Source organism: Sesamum indicum, linkage group LG6, assembly GCF_026168435.1.
Source record: "Sesamum indicum cultivar Baizhima isolate 11 linkage group LG6, ASM2616843v1, whole genome shotgun sequence".
Lineage (NCBI taxonomy): Eukaryota > Viridiplantae > Streptophyta > Magnoliopsida > Lamiales > Pedaliaceae > Sesamum > Sesamum indicum.
In genome coordinates this window covers 5,281,813-5,301,979 of record NC_142662.1, presented here as the reverse complement: position 1 = coordinate 5,301,979, position 20,167 = coordinate 5,281,813, and the positions used below count along the sequence as shown (strand labels likewise).

The 20,167-nt window shown below is 31.9% G+C and overlaps 2 protein-coding genes and 2 pseudogenes across 2 annotated transcripts; 1 reads left to right on the top strand and 3 right to left on the bottom strand.

Moving 5' to 3' along the window:
* The first annotated feature begins 4,609 nt into the window (after window positions 1-4,609).
* Window positions 4,610-7,830, top strand: LOC105164980 (F-box/FBD/LRR-repeat protein At1g13570). Its single transcript, XM_011083836.3, has 4 exons — window positions 4,610-4,785; window positions 6,143-6,953; window positions 7,043-7,201; window positions 7,290-7,830. Exons 2-4 carry the CDS (start codon window positions 6,153-6,155, stop codon window positions 7,593-7,595), a joined length of 1,266 nt encoding a protein of 421 aa, XP_011082138.1. The 5' UTR covers window positions 4,610-4,785; window positions 6,143-6,152; the 3' UTR covers window positions 7,596-7,830.
* A 42-nt stretch (window positions 7,831-7,872) lies between these two features.
* Window positions 7,873-9,553, bottom strand: LOC105165098 (aspartic proteinase CDR1 pseudogene; annotated as a pseudogene).
* A 2,932-nt stretch (window positions 9,554-12,485) lies between these two features.
* LOC105165099 (aspartic proteinase CDR1 pseudogene) lies at window positions 12,486-13,844 on the bottom strand (annotated as a pseudogene).
* Window positions 13,845-15,435: 1,591 nt separating this feature from the next.
* Window positions 15,436-16,539, bottom strand: LOC105165100 (uncharacterized). Its single transcript, XM_011083974.3, has one exon. The coding sequence runs from the start codon at window positions 16,230-16,232 to the stop codon at window positions 15,606-15,608; it is 627 nt and encodes a 208-aa protein (XP_011082276.1). The 5' UTR covers window positions 16,233-16,539; the 3' UTR covers window positions 15,436-15,605.
* Between the last annotated feature and the right edge of the window lie 3,628 nt (window positions 16,540-20,167).

Below are 20,167 nucleotides of genomic sequence, written 5' to 3'. Positions count from 1 at the left end.
ATATATATATATATATGATTCATCACATTCAACGTGCAATTCAAAAATATTTTATAAGATGTTTGAAAATTTATAAAATATTCAATAAATCATCTAAAGAAAAGTTAATTAGACTAAAAAAATAAAAATTTACAAACTTATATATTATTTGCCTTAAAATGAAAAATAAGTAAATAACTTAGTTTATTTTCAAAATAAATTTTAACATCTTAAAATTTTCTAAAATATTTATGTGTAAGATTTTACAAGTCTGGTTAAATAAATTTAATCGATTTAATATTAACTAAGTTATCTATATATTTGAATAAAATAAATTAATTGTAAAGAATTCAATAATCTCGAAAAAGGGACAAAAGTTCAAGATTGTTGTGACCAAAGCTACTAAATACATCAGTAGTATTAAATTATCCATGAGGGTAGAAAATTAATTATTTTTATACGTAAATACATCATAAATATACTCATCTTATCACACACAAATACTCCAGATATCTACTATAAATACTTAAAATATTATTTTGAAAAGCCAAATCATTATTCATTAAAGAGATAAGACATCCTGTATATAATTTTTTTTTTTAAAAAAAAAATAGACCTGAAAAAGTTATGGAGGGTAATTTTGGCGTCTTCTTGCAGGCTCAAATCACAACCGCAACAGCTACCTACCAAAAAGCAAATCAATTTTGCGGGGAAATTCTCTTCATTTACACACTATTAAACATAAATATTTTGTCATTTAATTTCTGGAATAATTATATTTATATTTTTTTTGACCTATGGTATATTCGTACAAATCACTTTTGCATTTTAAAAAATTACAGATACACCTATCAGTAACGTCGACATCATTTATACAAATTAGAATTACTTTTGAAAAAATCAGACATACACTCCAAAAAATATCGATATCATTGTACATTTTTTCCTGTTTATTGACTTATAAAAAATAAAAATAATTTATATAAATAGATTATAATTCAATAGGTATAGACATAATTACCCCTTAATTGTTTCTATCCCGGAGGCCCGTGCACCCCTTTTCAAATACTATTTACAAATAAAATATATTTGTACATTTTCTTTAATTATAATAGTCTAGTTGCATTAAATATATATTTTTCATGATAATTAATGGAGTGCGTATAACATATATAAATAGGGTAAATTATGTTTTGTCATTCGAACTATATTCATTTTTATACATTGGTAATTTTTAAACTTTTTTTTTGTGTCAACTTTCCATCTCAACTTTGCGAAATTTGCAGTTTGTCATATATGACCAACTTTTTAGTAATTTTTTTGTCGTAAAAACATCACATGCTGTGCATATGTGAAAAATATCACATAATCCTTATATATCACACGTGTATTGAATGTGGCGTTTTTTTTTATAATAAATTTGGTGAAAAATAGTTATTAATGATAAAGTGCAAATTTTCGTAAATTTAAAATGACAGGTTGACACAAAAACAGAGTTTGAATGCTAAAATAAAAAAATAATTATAATTCAAGTAATAAAATATAAGTAACTCTAAACAAATATAATTTGAAATTGACATAAACAATTTGTTTTTTTTAGCCAAACTTCATATAATTTCTAAAATATCAAATTATCGGGACCAACACATAGGCATGCATTTAAGACCAGGAAGGTGTCAGCGACTTAGTCGGTGGAAAGGGGAATAGGACAACTTGCCTATAATTGGAAGTCGCATTTATTATTATTGTTCATAAAGTTATATGCGATTTTAGTTTGGTTCAAATCTTTTCTTTTTCTTTCCCTTAGACGGGATTTTGCAGTAAATTACAGAAACGTATTATTCATAAATTGATCACTACATTGATAAAATAAAGAATAATAATATAAAAAATTCATATCAAGTGAGATAATATTAATATATTTAATTTAATTAGACTTAAATATATAATCTTATAACTATTTATGAAATGTCAATAACTATTATAAGTTGCGTTGTTAGTTTTCTTTCATTTTTGCAGACGATGGCGAGATATCATATTCGGGTTATTTGCATAGACCTCCTCTAAAGTTAGTTGATAGTATGTCAACGGTTAAATATAAGGGTAAAATGATAATTTTACTTGATATAAAATAATAAAATTAAGAATTATAGTAAAATAAATAATTAATATGGAATTCAACATTGATATTACAATATATATAATATTTTTTAGTGTGTATTATTAGATTATCATTTTTTTAGTATATAACTTTTAATCAATATATAAATGAAAATCCTATACATTAATACAAATGACTCTTGCCTATATTTTTCAGTTAAAATTAACGGAAAATTGTACGGACCTCTCTTGACGTTAGATGTATTATACCTATATATTTGTAGTTTGAAAAATTACATCTAATATTTTTAATATTTATTTTTATTTAACAAATAAAATTCTTTATTAGTCAAAATTCAGTTAATTTGCTGATAATAGCAAAAATATACAAAGAAATATATATATATATATATATATCATCAATTGACTTATTACTGTATTATTATAGATCAAATAATTTTTTTTCTTACCATTATACATTTTCACACGTTAATACATGTGAGGACTGTATTTTCACTCTTATAAAAATAATTTGTTCATAAAAAAATTATTTGATTTAAAATAAATCAGTAATAACCAAATACAGAGTAATTATAAATTTTATTCTATTTCTTTTGTTAATATCAAAAAATTCAATTAATATTAATTAATAAAAAGATCTATTTCTTAAATAGAAATAAATATAAAAAATACTAAATATAATTTTTTAATTATAAAAAAATTACGTATAAATCTCAAATAAAAACCACAGCACATCATCCCAAAATTAAAACTAACCTTATCCTATATTTTATTTTTAAAAAATTCAAAGGTAAACTAACCTTATCCTCATTTGAACTAGAAATTCACTCCCAGCATTCACGCCACCTGTCCGTCAAAATACCTAATTAAATATTTATAGTAATACCTAATACCAATTTAATATATAATTTTTAGTAATATCTTACACCCAAAACAATATTATTTTTCGTTTATGGGAAGTTGACCCGGAAATGAATAATGAAGAATGCCGGCATTTGCTGTATGGGGTTGCTGTGGGTGGTCTACAAAACCGACTGCCACACACTGGCCCACTGGAATAATGGAATCAGATAAAAATTGACTACAGTGTGATTGGGTGCCACGTTGCCCCTTTGTCCTCTACTGCCATCATTGTTGCGCTTCTTATGGTACGGGCTCACCTACGGTAGTACAGTTCCTGCACTGCGCACCCCGTGTTCCTCTTTTGCACTTAGCCTTGTGTACATAATTACTTTTATAATAGTAAAAATATTTCACTACTATGTATATGAATGTGTGAAAGTATATAAAAAAATTTAATCATAAAAATTATTTAATATGAAATAAATCTATTATAAGTTTATTGGAGGTAAATATGAATCTTTATACAATTTTTTTTATTGATAAAAGTAAATTTAATAAATTTTTACTGAAGAAAGAACTTATTTATTAGACGAAAGCAAACATATCAGATATACTAGATATGATTTTTCAAATCATAAAAAATTTACGTGTAATTACACCAAATTTCAGAAGAAAGAGTGTAATTGGCCCTATATAAATATATACTAATACAAAAGAAATATACACAAGTTTTATTATATGTACGTAGTAAAATAACGTGACGTGATGGGTTAATTAGTATAAAATAAATTACTTTTCACTCACAACAGCCAATTTATAATTAAAAATATGAAAATTTACAAGTATTTTTAAAAGTTTTATTAATATAATTCTTTATTTCTTTTAAATAGTTGATGTCATTTTCATATCACTAATATACTATCATTATCTATTCTTAAGTTTTCATTCATGTTAATTATTTGATTGGATTAATCATATACTGATTTTTAAAATTGTGCTTTTTTTAAAAAAATAAAAATAAAAATTAGTCTAATACAACAGAGAGTATTGTATTTTTTATCTTACAATTTAGAGGCTCAATAAATTCGGACTCATAAGATAAAAAAATGAACCATTTGCTACAATTTTTTATCGTATGACACCAAATGTGTCATAATTTTTCATATTATAAGATAAAAAATGTTATAACTATTTATTCAGTAGGATTAAATGTGTCACAATTATTTATTTTATAAGACCAAAAATACTAATTTTTTTAGCCCATTAGATCACACGGGTTAAGCTCTTAAATTGCATAATTAAAACTGCAATATTTTTTATAATGTGAAATAAAATTTTAATTTTTCTAATCTTTCTATTTGATTATATGCGTGTAAATATTGCGTGTCATGATTGTTGATTTGATTTCAATTTTACTTATTTAAAAAATCCTTGAAAGTTGGATGTAGGAGTGGGAAATAAATTTCCTCAATTATTATTATATTAACAGAATAAAGAAAAAGTTACAGAAGGTGGCATATATTATAGTACGTGAAAGCGAAGATAAGGTATAAATAAATGGATATGGTTTGTTCTTATCAAGATCCGAGTAGGAGCACTCCCTTTATGGGTCCCACCAACACAACATATCATGTAGAGTGTCTTTCGGGTCTTTTAAGCTTTTGCCTATATATCCGCTGTGGTTAGAGCCGTGCGGATGTATCCAATCCTTCTCTTCTCTGCGTATTTCCGCACCTCAGCCCACTCCAATTTCCTCTTTCTTTTCCTTGATAAAAAAGATATACTTCTTCTTCCTGTTCCAAAAAATCGCTGAAGAAATTGAAGATTCAAGAAGTTTTCCTGGTAAGCTAAAGTACCTTTTCTTGATTCGTTGAAATCCTGCTGTTCTTGCTTTTTCTTTGGATTTTTTGGGGTGGGTTTGATTTGATTTGCATCAATATTTTTGGGGATTTGGGTTCTTGTGTGTTTGAATCTTGAAATCAGAGAATATCAAGTAAAGGGAAGCAAAGATTTGATTTTTGCTGTGGTAGAGTTGTTTCAGTTCAGGAGATTGAGTTGTTCTGGTTTTTTCCTCGGAGAATTTGGTAAAAAGTTTTTTTTTTCTGGTCAGAACTATATTTTCTAGTATTTTCTTTTTTTCTGGACAATGTTAAATCAGATGGAATTAACGTCAAGATATGTTTCAATTCTTTTTCTTTGTGTGGTTGGAAAATGTTTTCGTCTCTGTTCCTCCCACTTCCGCCGCTTCACCGCCGCCGCATCGCGGCCGGCCAACCAAAGAGTTGGTAGAAATGTATAGACCCATATATAAACTGTCACATCTCCGTTCACCAGAAGAATATGATCAGTCTTGTGGTGCAAAAATAGATATAATCTTTAGGTGGGATGGACGGGAACGAGAAAAGAATCTCACTGCCGACATCCGCCTGCCTCACCGCCCGTCAACCACCGGGGTAGCTGTTAGGAATTGCGGTCTGGTGGGACCAGTGCGGAGTGGGCAAATGTATCAGTCAGTTGACTTTGAGTGCGGGGCTACGTCCACCTGTCGGCACAAGCTGCAACACGCCATTTAATACCTAGAATGGCGTAGTTTATTTTTATTTTCTGCAATCAAGGGGCGGTAGATGTGTTGGCAAAGTAATACGACATTGTTGCATTATAAAAAAATTAATTAATAATTATTTCTTTTTTGAAAATTATTTATATAAGCTAAAGTGAAAACTTTGTTCTTGGGGGCAGTAAGTCAATGCCCTTTGCATGAGGTTCTTTTTATTATATACATGTGTTATAAAACAATTAGTGGAGGAAGCAATGTTAAATTTTAATCCAAATTGGATTTTTTTTTATAGAATTTGAATTAATTATACGATAAATTAAATATATACTTTTTTGTGTGGTGCCCGCACACTCATGATGAGTGATCAATTACATAGCGAACTTGCTTTATGGGTGATTGGGCCAAATTTGGATAAGAATTCTCCGTCTAGAGAAGTAAAAATGTTGAACTTCTCTTGGTGGAAAATGAAGATTTAATCTGTCTTAGTGTGTGATAGACTTTTATTTTAAACTGTCTTGCCATTCAGTTTAAGGTGAAAAGCAGCTGCTTTTGCCGTTGAGATTAAGTGACCAGTTGGTTGAATTGTCCTGTTTGTCTGTTTGAGTTTGTCCGCTGAAGTGTTTTTCTTGCATTATGTTTCAGTTTTGTCAGAATGAAGGGAGCTGTAATATCTGAGGCTGATTTGCTCACCAATCTGCCCAACAACATCATAGAGAACATTCTTGGATGCTTGCCTCTGCGAGACGTCGTGAGGACGAGCATTTTGTCTAGAGAATGGAGATACAAATGGCTTTCATGCCCTGAGATCGTGTTCGATTTCTGGTTTGATCAAATGTTTCTTGGTGATCACAAACTGGAGCCGCTTATTTACCAAATCCTGAAACTTCACAAGGGGCCCTTGCTGAAATTCGCCCTTCAAGTCCCTGATCTGAAGAGCAGCCCCGATATCGATCAATGGGTTCGAATGTTGCCAAACAACACCCTGCAGGATTTTACTCTCCATGTATCCAGGGGAGAGACGCATAAGTTGAATTCTCATTTGTTTGCTTTCCAGAACCTGAGAAATTTGAAGCTTTATAACTGTGTATTTGATCCCGCTCTGGGGTTCAAGGGATTCAGCAAACTCGTGAACCTCGAGCTTCAGAGTGTTGCCGTGGTGCCTGAAACGTTTGGGAAGTTCATTGCTTCATGCCCGGCGGTTGAGAGACTCCGGCTGATTCACTGCACCAACTTCGATTTTCTTGAAATCACTGGCCCAAGATTGAAGTGTTTCGAGTTTCATGGGGTGTTCAAGTCTGTTTCTTTCAAGAATTGCCCTGTTTTATCAGATGTTAAGTTGACATTCTCGTCTATGGATTTTAAACGGGGGAACCGATTCTCCTTGGATTTGGTTAAATCCCTGAGTTGTCTGCCTGCCCTCGAGGACCTGCAATTGCAAGCTTATGCATTGGAGGTAAGAAAATTGTTTGTTGTCGAACAATTTCGCGACTTACTGTCTGAATATCAATCGTGGAGTTAACGTATATCCGTTTGCATATACAGGACCTTGTTGAGCATGGTGCGCCCAACAAACTGCCCGTCTCTCTGAGTATGCTGAAAAACCTTCACCTTTCGGACATGTACTTCGAAAAGATTGAGGAGATCTCGTGTGCCATTTGCTTCATCAGAAGCTGCCCCAATTTACAGCGGCTTAAAATCACAGTAAGTATCATTCCTATCCGGAATTCTTTCAAGAAATTTCTTTCAAGAACCAAAAACTAACGAAACCGTGCATTTCTTTCCCCTCCAGGCTTTCACCTTCGATGTGGTGGACTCAGTCGCAGACTTCCTCCGATCTCAAACTAGCTCAGAGTCTTTATCTCAGCTGAAAACTGTCAAGATGCAGTTGTTCTCCGGAATTGAGGCTGAAATGGAGTTTGTGAAGTATCTATTAGCATCCGCAACTGCACTCGAGGAAATGACGATCACGCCTCATGGCGGCAGCATTACCGATGGAGGCGAGTCGATTTTGAACGAGATTAAACAGTATCCACGAGCATCGCCAAGTGCGACAATCCTTAGTTCAGAGAAGAGCAATGGGAAGAAACACGTTTAGGTGTATTGTTTCAGCTGAATGAGTTATTTTGCAACTCAGAGTCATGCTTTTCTGTGGCTCTTTTAGTGCTAGTTTCTGTATATTCTATAGCCCCTGTACTGGGGTTTGTGATCTGTAATATGTTGACAGCCTCTCTGCTCATTTCAGTTCCTGCCCTTACCGTTCTACTAAGTTCTATGCTCATTAAAGCTCCAAGTATTAATTTTCAAGTCAGAAGTTTTTAAGACAGATGAAATTATTCTACATTTGTAACTTCTAGCTCATCAGACATGCATGTCTCTTTTTTATTATTCATTTCAATGTCAAATATAAAATGTAATATCAAATTAAAATAAATATACTTTTTGTAAGAAACTTCAGACGACATACAGAAAGTTGCAAGAATTTTCTTTACTTTCCTGTCACGTTGCAGCTGGAAAAATAATTATTTCTACCTTTTATTTTTATAATATACGATTCAGAATATCAATTTGGGCTGCACTAATTTGGACACAACAAATTGGGATGCATTGAAATTCCGGCCCATGGACCAGCCAATCATTGAGAAGCATATATAACTGCAATATTACATGGTTTTGACCCAAAAGAGAAATCAACCATAACAAATAAAATACCACCCTAAGAAAATATAGTCATTAGAACACACATATAGCACCTAATCAAGAAGAGAAATTCTTCACTGGGTCTTGCTGCAGTCGGTTGGCAAGAAGCCCACCTTTTTATTCTCAAGATCATATTCAATTAGAAAATTCATTTGATGTAAATTACCAAAAATGGCCAAATCTTTTGAGGGCACAAAAGTCAGACATACCACCCCCTTCTCCACTTCTAGAAAAGTGCTCTCCTGTGTCAATTCTACATCCGCTTCTGTGAAATGTGCTATTATAGGCGGCGCGTCGAATTCTCCATTTCTAGGCAACTCGTAACACAATCCAAACAACCCTTGAGGATTACCACTAATTGATTTCTCCAATGTGGATTCCAATCCTTCATAAAGGGAACTGGGAAGGAATGTTAACGTTGTTCCAGAGTTGATGATTATATTGCCTTCTTCGACTGACGCCTTGGAATTGGAGTTGGGAATGTAATTGTATGCCAAAGCCTCATTCCCAACACTAACACCCTCTAATGTGAGATAATAGAACGTATCGGGCGATTTCTGTACTATAGGGGTGGACGAGACGTTAGGCCCGGTGACAATAGCATTAGGTCCAAAGCTTATCTTGCTAGGGGATTTTGAATCTAAGGTCATGAGGCAATACGAGAATTTTCCACCAATGGCCGTCTCTAGTTGTCTCACTATTGAGACGAGGCCACCACCAAGCCAACGATCCCGGAACCCGTTTCCTTGAAAGTCCCACCGTTGTTGTGCCCGCAACCAAACACAACCTTAGGGAATACCACACTTTCTTTGGAAATGGAGGAATCAAAAGTGAATGTTTCCACAGCTAGGTCACCATTGCTGCAGGAACTATCCCCATAACGAACTTGGTAGAGACAACCGTTTGATTTGTCGCAGGATGAACTCTCAGCTCCCAGGGATTGACATTGTTGGGACGTGCATGAAACAATTCTATAAGTTGTGGTTTTGTGGGGTCAAAAATATCAGCAATGGCTAATATTTCGACCGGTGGAGTTCCAATATTGATTTTTATTAGATATTCCCCACCAATGGGAGTTAGGGTAGCCTCAAACAAGTATGATGACTTTGAGGCTGACTTAAAAGAAATTGACCTAAGGGCAGACTGACGTGAAACAGAACGACGAAATGAGTTCCTAAGACGCTCAAAATGCATGGTGGAGGGGTCGTAGGAAGGTGAAAGAGGGGAGTCGCGATGGATTAAATCAACAGTTACGCCACCGTTCTTAGCTGCTTCAGTCAAAGAAATCAGGGAAGTGCTAGAGAGGAGGAGGAAAGTTGCAAGAATGAGAGACAGGGGATTGTAGTAGAAAGCCATGGTAACAATAAAGCAATACGCTGTCAGAATTCTGTAAGTACGTATATGTTGTGATGGATAAATTGCAATGGTACGGCAATTTATAGACAAAATGGATGTGTACGTAATTGATCATGGAAAGTCTTTCTGGATTCAATTCATTAATTGACTAATTACATGTTTCCATAGGACAGGAAATTAGCTTATGTACGTATTAATTATTGATTAATTAATGCATGGAAACCCTTCAAATCTGAATTCATTCATGAGAATATTGATCTGCCATGCATGTATTTGATTCAGTACACGTGACGCAATCTGAGATCACAGCAAATAGAAACAGTTGTTTTAAAGTCGTTCGTACGTTTTAATATAAAAATGTTAGGTTTCACACAGCACACACAAAATACAACAGACAATATAGTCATTCTTACATTAAAATATGATACAATCCGGACATGGTGCACATTAATTACCCGGAAGCTAGAATGGTTTTCTGGGTTATTAAGTAATAATGATGAGTAATTAATTATGTTAATATAGTGTAATTAAAATCCAAGATATGAATAAAATCTATGTGATATATATATTTTGAAATTCAACTTAACCGTCAGGGTCCAAAATTGTGATGAATTTTGCAACGGCCTTCAATATTGTTACGGTCTCACCAATATATATACCTGTCATTTTCGCAGTGGGTAGGCATCGCTAAATAAGAAAAAATACAAACAACCCCCTTGTGATATAATAAACGAACAAATTATCTCCTTATGAAAAAATAAATAGCGATTTACCTCTTTGTAATTTTTAAAATACAACAATTTACCCTTCTATGATTTTAAAAATGAAACAGTTTACCTCCCTATATAAGGAGTTAAATTGCTTCATTTTAAAAAGTACAAGGGGGTAAATTGCTATATTTTTTTTCATAGGAGAGTAATGTACTTATTTTCAATATCACAGGGGGTAAATTACTATTCACCCTCACTAAATATGCGGATTTTTTTAAATAAAAGAAATGCCCAAAAGTTTCAAAATTTTAAGCTTTTAGATTAAATTATAAAGAACAGTTACATTTAAATTTTAAAAGGTAATGCAATACATATTAAATTAAAATGTAAAAAAATAATTTAATTACTATTAATAAATAGAAAAATAAAATTTAATTTTACATGTTTCATTGAAAGAAAAAAGTAAAAAAACAAAATAAAATCCAAATATAAGCTTCTTGTCTCTTGGCCCCGGAACATCGAGGCCCCGACCCGGACCCGTTTCAGTATTTGACGGGCTCGAGAGGGATCTGACTGGTCCGGGGCGAGGTAAGGGTTTTGTTCCAGATCAGTCTCTTTCCGCGTTTTATATATACTTTTATCTATTATTAACATATCATTCATTATTAATAAAAAATTATAGTATTATATGTAAATTGTTAAATAATTTTTGCATATATTCAACCCTATATAAGAAATACAAAAAATAAATTTGAAATAATTTAAATAATGTTCATTTTGTTTTATTCAATTCATTTAGATTGAAAATTATATTCAGATACTTAAATCTAAACTGATATTTATTAGAAAAAATAAATATGAATTGAATGTATTTTTTAATTATATTATACAATTCATTGTAGATCATAACATAATATTACTTGATGAGATTATTAATAATTTAGATGAACGTATACTTTATTTTATAAAAAATATTTTAAAGTGAAAACTATATTAAGGTATTTAAATCTACACTAATATTACATATTAAAATATAAAATATTAGTTAAATATATTCTTTCTATTATATAATTTATTGTGAATTGTAAAATGATATTACTTGATGAAAAAACTAATAATGTAGATGAACGTATACTTTGTGTTATACAATTCATTTTAGAGTGAAAACTATGTTAATGTATTTAAAATCTAAACTGATATTACTTGTTAAAAAAATAAAATATTAGTTGAATCAAGAATACATTAAAGTCTAATTAAATGATTAATTTAAATTATTTTACTCTAATTAATAATTATAAACTAAAATAACAATATAATTATTTGTAGTTAAAAAACAAAACTTAAAAGTCAAAATTCAAAATCCTACTTTGCACCCGGGGAGTGGAAAAGTTTGGCATACTTGCCTAATTTAGAAATATAATATATTGGATTATAGTATGTTTATACATGTATTAGATTAAAATTATTATATATTATATATAGTATGTAATATTATTTTATTTATCATATATTTTATATATAGTATATTGTACTATATATAATACATTTAAAAAATGTTGAAAAGTATAGTTTCTGAAACTTCTTAAAATTAAAAAATTATTTCCTTCCCAATTTTTTCTTACAGGTCTGAATCCTATATTTCCTAATTTCAGAAAATTAAGAAAAATGCAGGAGAACAGAAAATTCCAATGAAACGAAACAACGACAACAAAATAAAAATTAAGAAAAAATCCACAAAATCCTACTCTAATTCCTCAAAAAAAGGCGTAAAATTGCAAATATTCCATAAAATTCAGTTAATCCCAATGGGTTCTAAGAAATTATCTAGAAATTCACATATTAAAATTCACAAAAACGGAAAAAAGATGCAGAAAAGCTGCAAGTAAAATTCTCAAAATAAACACACACACAAAGAAAAACAAAATTCTATCGCGAGAGCCTCCGCAGGTGTTCATCATTTCAGAAAAAAAAAAAAAAAAAAGGGAGAAGCCAATCAGACAAATAATTCAGACAATTCAGACATAACAAAATATATTCATTGATCAATAGAAAACAAACTTGAATACATTGTCAAGCTGATCCCCAATCATTGAGAAGCAGATATATAACTAGAATATTACATAATATAAAAAGAGAATATCCACCATAAAAAATGCAATACCACACTAAGAAGATATAGTAACTAGAACACATATATAGAACCTATCAAGATGAGAAATTCTTCACTTGGTCTTGCTGCAATCGGTTGGCAAGAATCTCACCTTCTGATTCTTAAGATCATATCCAATTAGAAAATTCATTTGATGTAAATTACCAAAAATGGCCAAATCTTGTGAGGTTACAAAAGTCAAACATACCACCCCTTTCTCCACCTCTAGAAAGGTGCTCTCTTGTGTCAATTCCACATCTGCCCCTGTGAAATGTGCTATTATTGGTGGGGCGTTAAATTCTCCATTGCTAGGTAGCTCGTAGCACAATCCAAATAACCCTTGAGGATCAGACACACGATTACCACTAATCGATTTCTCCAATGTGGATTCCAATCCTTCGTAAAGGGAACTAGGAAGAAATGTTAATGTTGTTCCAGAGTCAATGATTATGTTGCCTTCTTCAACCGTTGCCCCGGAATTGGAGTTGGAAATGTAATTGTATGCCGAAGCCTTATTCCCAACACTAACACCCTCTAATGTAAGATAATAGAACGTATCAGGCGATTTCTGTACTATAGGGGTGGATGAGACGTTAGGCCCCGTCACGATAGCATTAGGTCCAAAATTTATCTTGCTAGAGGATTCTGAGTCCAGGGTTGTGAGACAGTATGAGAATTTTCCGCCGATGGCCGTCTCTAGTTGTTTCACTATTGAGACAGCGCCACCACCAAGACCAACGATCCCAGAGCCTGTCTCATTGAAAGTCCCGTCGTTATTGTGCCCGCAACCAAACACAACTTTGGGGAATGCTACACTTTCTTTGGAAGTGGAGGAATCAAAAGTGAATGTTTCCACAGCTAGGTCACCGTTGCTGTAAGAATTATCCCCATAACTAACTTGGTAGAGACAACGATTTGATTTGTCACAGGACGAACTCCCAACTCCCAGGGATTGGCATTGTTGGGATGTACATGAAACACTTCTATAAGATGTGGTTTTTGTGGGGTCGAAAAGTGGGGCATTTTGCTTGTAGCATTGTGTGCATGGCACGCACTGCGTCCATGTCAAATCACTACCCGTGTCAGCAATCGCAAGTATTTCAACTGGTGGGGTCCCAATATTGATTTTAATTAGGTATTCCCCACCAATGGGAGTTAGGGTAGCTTCAAACGAGTCAGGTGACTTTGAGGTTGACTTAAAAGAAGCTGACCTAAGAGCATAATAACGTGAAATTGAGCGACGAAACAAACTCCTCAGACGCTCAAAATGCGTGGTGGAAGCATCGTAGGAAGGCGAAAGAGGGGACTCACGATGGATTAAATCAATGGTTACGCCACCGTTCTTGGTTGCTTCACTCAAAGAAATCAGGGAAATGCTAGAAAGAAGGAGGGTTGCAAGAATGAGAGACAAGGGTTCGTAGTAGATAGCCATTGTAATAGTTAAGCAATATGCTGTGTTAGAATTCTGCACGTAGTTGTTTGCAGGGATTGGTACGTCAATTTATAGACAAAATGGATGTTACGTATAATGATGGAAAGTCGTTTTGGATTCAATTCATTGACCAATTACGTACATGTTTCCATAGGGACAGGAATGTTAACGTACCTATTAAATGCATGAAAACCTTTGAAATTTGAGTGCGTGGAAACATTAATCTTTACAAATGTATTTGATTGAGTACAGGTAATCTGTGATTTCGTAGCAAATAGAGAAGCAATTGTTTCAGAGTAATACGTTATATCAAAACCTTAGGTCTCAGACAATAGAATCACAACTAGATGAAAACCTGATTCAATGAATATACGTATATGCACGTATATATGTATGCATTTAATTTTAATCTGGACATGGACGAGATTACCAGCTGGGACATGTAGATTAATTAATTAAAATCAAAGATATGAATCAAAACCCTGTGGATTTTGTCAATATAATTTATTGTTATTATTATTATTGCATGTCGGCTCCTCTATTCATAATTGAAAGCTGTAAAACGGAGATTTGGATTGCAAAATTGCAATTTAGTCATGTTACTTAAGAGAATGACAAAAATTAATTCGTATAAGACCAAAAAAATATCAACGCTTACCAAGCTAATTGCAATTTAATTATGTTATGTGCAAATTACATACAATTTTTCAGCTAAAAATTAGTCGGAAATGATTAATTGTCAAATTTTAAAATTATAAGATTAAAATAAAAAAATTAGTTCATGCAGAACACTCTTAAATTATAAAACTAAAATTACATTGAAATCGTGAGCGTTTACTTGGTGCTGATTTTAGATGAAGATAATTTTTCATTCAAAAGTCAAAATTTCAAAAGATTTGATTAATATGGTATATATAATATGAAGTAATTAATGAGCACATATACAGTAATTGGTAAAATATTACATAATCTTTTGCTAAAAGTCAACCCAACAATAGAGAAATTGTAACATATGAATGATCAGGAGCCGAATACATACATATGACAGATTTTGTACAATGTCATATATTGTTTCAACGTTACAAGTCAATATTACCATTGTAAGTCATTATATATTTTAGGGAAAAGTATTATTTTAGTTCGGTAAATATGATTAATTTTAATTTTAATTCGATAATTATGTTCATTTTTGTTTAGGTCCAATAACTTACGAAATTGCTTACTTTTAGTCATTTGGCAGATTTTCGGATAATTTTACCCCTATACAACATTTGAAAGGCAGTTTTAATCCACATGCACTCATAGGGGTAAAATTGTCCGAAAATATGCCATGAGACTAAAAGTAAGCAATTTCGTAAGTTACTGGACCTAAATAAAAATGGACGTACTTATTGAACTAAAATTAAAATTAGGCATACTTAGCGGACTAAAATAATACTTTTCCCTATATTTTAATCAATAAATATAATTGTGTTGCAGGCATATTTTATGAAAGTCGTCTTACGATTTTTTTATAAAATAGTTATGATTTTTAAATAAATTGTGAATTCATTTTATTGATTTAAGGTTTTTCCAATTTTATGCCTGTGCATCTTAAACTTTAATATATATATATATATGATCATTACATCATTTTGGTAAACCGCGTAGGAACAAAATTAGTTTAAATTATAAAAATTAATTGGTATAGAATTAAAGAAACGAGGGTGGTGAGTGAGTGAAGAGACTAAAATTACAATTTCCCGTAGCTCATTATGACCTTCAACGCCCTGAAACATCCATCATTGCTGCTGAAGCATACTTCACAATTTTCTCAGCCTCCCTACAAATCTTCTCCTCCTCCATCAGAGCCTTCTTCATCATCTTTTCCTGTTTTTTCACTGAAAAACTACTCAAATCAGATAAAATTAACTCATCACGAAGCCCCAGAACCAAACCCCTGTCGTCTTTATTACTCTTTTCCCTTGATACCTGCTTCGGACAACACAAAAAGCAGCCACTTCTTACAGGTGGAGAAACAGACCTACTTGAAATAACCTGCCAAGAACGGTACTTCATCTCCTTCTTCCCCAATTCTCCGAGTCGGTTTTTCTTCAATGATTTTGGGGAATATGAGCAGTTCTTGGATTCTGGGCTTTCCTTCAAACATGGAGAAAACCCGTTTTTCCGTGGAAGATTGATGAGGCTTTGTGTTGATGAAGAAGCGGGTTTCATGGGCAAAGATTTGAGGTTGTGAAAGCGGGTTTCGAGGTGAGAAGGGAGGGCAGAATCGTTGAGAGCAGAGCAGTTAATGGCCGCCACCTGCTCGAGAACTGTCGCATCCATTGCCTGAGACAGAAGCTCTTCCACAGCCTTCTCATCGACACTGTTCTGAAAGAAACCCGACATTTTCAGGCACAATGAGATAGAACAATGTTTCAGCTTTGTCTGAAACTTTGGAGCTGATTATAACAAGTTTTGCAATGAAATTTTCAAGGGTTTTCTGTATCAATCCCACTGAGGGAGTATACGGAGTCTCAACGGCTGATGCATGACATGAAATTGCGCTGGTCAGCAAAGTGTGACACTGAAATGGAACTTTTTCCTATTTGATTAGGCTGCATTCCATTTCTGATCATTGACTTCCTTTTTTTGATTGATCTTCTTTAACTATTTCACATTCTTTTTTGGATTTAATTATTATTTGGTCCTCGGAGATTGCAGTTATTCTGAATTTGACCCACATGATGATTTGTGTATATCATATACTTCAAGAATGTAGTTATGAATAAACTTAATTTAGGCCATAATTGAGAGCTTGAGACCTTCCATTCATACTAAATATATATTAATAGATCGATCTAATTAGTTATCATTAATATTTTTTCAGCCTTTATCTTTTTTTATAATTTTTATTATTAATGTCAATCAAATAATTTCTCCTTTTAGTTGGTATTTAACAAGTTTAAAGTTACCATCATAAAATAAATTATTTCAATTTTTTTCGCATGTTTGATGATATTAACTTGAAAAAGAAACATAAAATTAGTAAGAAAATTTATCCCCCTTCAATTTTTATTTACCTTTTTTATTTTTGTCAAAATGGAAATTTCATTTCTTTCTTTTTCTCACATCTATACTATATGGCAAAACAATGTTTGACCATAATTAGATTCATTTTGTTAAATATGGAAATTTAATCTCATTGGTCAACTATTTAATTTAATTTTAATAAAAAAAATCATATATTAGCAAGATATGGGTTCCAATTAGCATAAAATTAGTCACCTATTAATATTGATGTATTATAATTTAAAAACAAAATTTTATTTTATTTTGAACATTTCTTCATTTAACTTTCTCAAAATTTAAATTTTCTATAAGTATAATTTTAAATAGAATTAAGTTAATGCTCGGGTCATCCCGTTATGTTTTTTTTTTTTTTTGGTAAATGTAATTTTCATAAATAGGAAAAGAAATAGTAAAACAATCATGAATCAGGTAGTGTTTCCCTTGACAGGCTAAGGAATACGCTAAAATCTATAAAATGCATGTGTACTAACAGAGATAGTTAAGGTAATGCTAAATATATAATGTCTAACATCCTCCACAATTAAGCTAGCTACAATATTCAGGTTCCGTTAATTGTAAATGAGGAATTTGAGCAACTTACGTACTCTAAAATCTTTTCTTTCAAGAGAAATGTCTTTTTAAAATAAATCCGTGTGCCTCTTGCAAAATTAGGACAAACTTTAACTCGGACAATGCAGTCCCGATACAACATCATTACATGTGAACCAAACAAATTGAATCTTGGGGCATTTCAACAAACACATTAGAACGAATGATGATTACTTACCACTAGTAATGGGGTGCAAATCAAACAAACAAACAATTCAAAGTAAAACGTATTGGCCAAACTTCTTGTTGAGGTTAATTAATTAATTAATAAGAACCGTAATTACATATATGGTAATTATTAATTTAATTTTGTCAAACTTATCTAAGTAGGACGACAGCTAATTAAATGTATGAAATTATTGATTATAATAAAATTAGGTCAAATCCAGTTAAGAAATTAACCTCATCTACTCCTATATGATATATAATTAAGTGTGAGGAGGTTTGAATAAACTATATTTGTTATGTATTTAATCTACTGACTAATTAATTAAACTCATTTAAAAAGAAATTATAATTGCCATCTTTTCTTTTATTTTTTTCTCCAATTATATAATTTCTCTTTGATTCCTCTCTAATTTTATTCTTGAAATAGTTTTCTAAATAACAAAAAAATCATTTTAATAATTAAAAAAATACTCGTTACATAAAATAATTAAGTATTTTAATTTTGATATAAAATAAATATAAGCACACGCATTGAGCTTGCCACGTTATACTTGTTGTGTTCCCCTATTTTCTTTTGTGAAAATTAAAAAAAAAATTAAAACTTGAGAGAATTTGAAAATTTAAATACGTTGGAATAAAACAGTTGTGAACAATAAATATTTGCATAGAATGTGTGTGATTTTTCTGAATACAGCCAACACACAACTCAGACATGCACCCTTCTCCAACACCCCCCCCCCCCCACCCAACCCCACATACTATATAGATGCATATATATATATACATACATATACACATACTCATTATAATTCCTCTCTACTACTCTTATATATGTGTGGGGGGGGGGGGGGTTGCATGGATGAGTTGAGATGTTCTCCGAAATCAAGCTGTTGTCTTTGGCAAAGTTGGAAGATGAGAAAAGATGAAGATGTTGAAAGTGGGAAAAGTTGTAGTCGTGGTTTAGGGAAAAACGCCTACTATGGAGATTATGGAATGGAGGAGAATATTTACGGGGAAAGCGGGTTTTTGTGGTTGAAAGCGCAGGAGAAGGAAGCCATGAAAGTGCAAGACAAAGCAGCTTGTAAGGTGGCCAACAAGAAGCCTGCTTTCTACTTTCCTATAAAGCCCCGCCGCAAGTGATGGATTTATTCTGTTTTTTCTTTTTTTTTTAATTATTATTTTTCTATATGTTTGGATTATTTATTATTATTCGTTAATTCTTTGAATTCAATATTTTTTATAATTTTTTTAAAATTCTTTTCGATGCAAGATTTCATGAACTTCGTTGTTATTGGACTGGTTTGGGCCGATAATCTGATAGAGGAGACAATCAATCCACTGGTGTTGATGGGCTTCGTTACAATGGCCCATTGGGCTTATTATTGGTAATAAATAGTTTATTGAGATATACGAGTTTGAGTTTGAGGGGAATTGAAAAATCAGTTTTGATTGTTCTTTAAGATAAAGTGAAATAAAATTTTTAGGAACACAAACTTATACTGCAATAATTCAAAAAATTCCTCTTAATTAATTAAGCCACCGTTAACCTTAGTAACTGATGGAGGAAAAACAAATCGCGCATAATAAAAGGAAAGAAGGATTTTTTTATAAGAGTTATAGTGTGAAGTGTGTTGAAATCGCACCCTAATAATAAAAATCTAGTCGATCTCGCTTTTTCGGCAACATTAATAACTTTTTTTGGGGGGGGAGGGGGGAGGGTTTCAAATGTTATGATATGGGAACAAAAATCTGCATATTTTTGAGGAGATGAGTTTGATTTTTAATTTGATCCAACTAATGCATTAGTTTGAATCTCAAATGTTTCCAAGTTAAAACCCATGTGAGTGTAATAGGACAGCGATTTGGAGTGAATCAAAATTGTAGAATTTTGGGGTCCTCTTCCTATCTAAAGTCGACACATGAAAACAAATAGTGCAAGGCTTTGAAGTTTTATTACTTGTTCACACTAATGAATAGTATTTTTCAAATTGCAAAAATCTTTTCATCTTTAGGTAGGAGATAGAAAGCATTGTCACAAATGCCACCGGTTTTGGTAAATGACGACACTTAAAAACGTGAATATCACGGGATATCTTTTAGTCGTATTTAATGTGATTTTATTTTTTTTATTTTAAAATGATTATCGGTAACTTACTATTATATTTTGAATTTTATATATGTGTATGGATTCAACAATACCAAAAAGATTAAGCAAACTCGCAATATGTGACAAATGACTTTGCTATAATCGTATTATTGAATACACATAAATATATCTACAATATATACATTACATGGGGCTACCTCAAAATCTTAAAAATTTACACAAATACACCCAACTCTTTTATTAATCACAAAACAAGCCTAAACCAACACTTCTTGTATTCAATTTCAGGTCATACCAATCATGCATCAATCAAATCAAAGCATGAGAATGTCCAGACTCATTGTGACCTGGATTAATAGTACATGTAAAATCGTACAACTCGCGATAT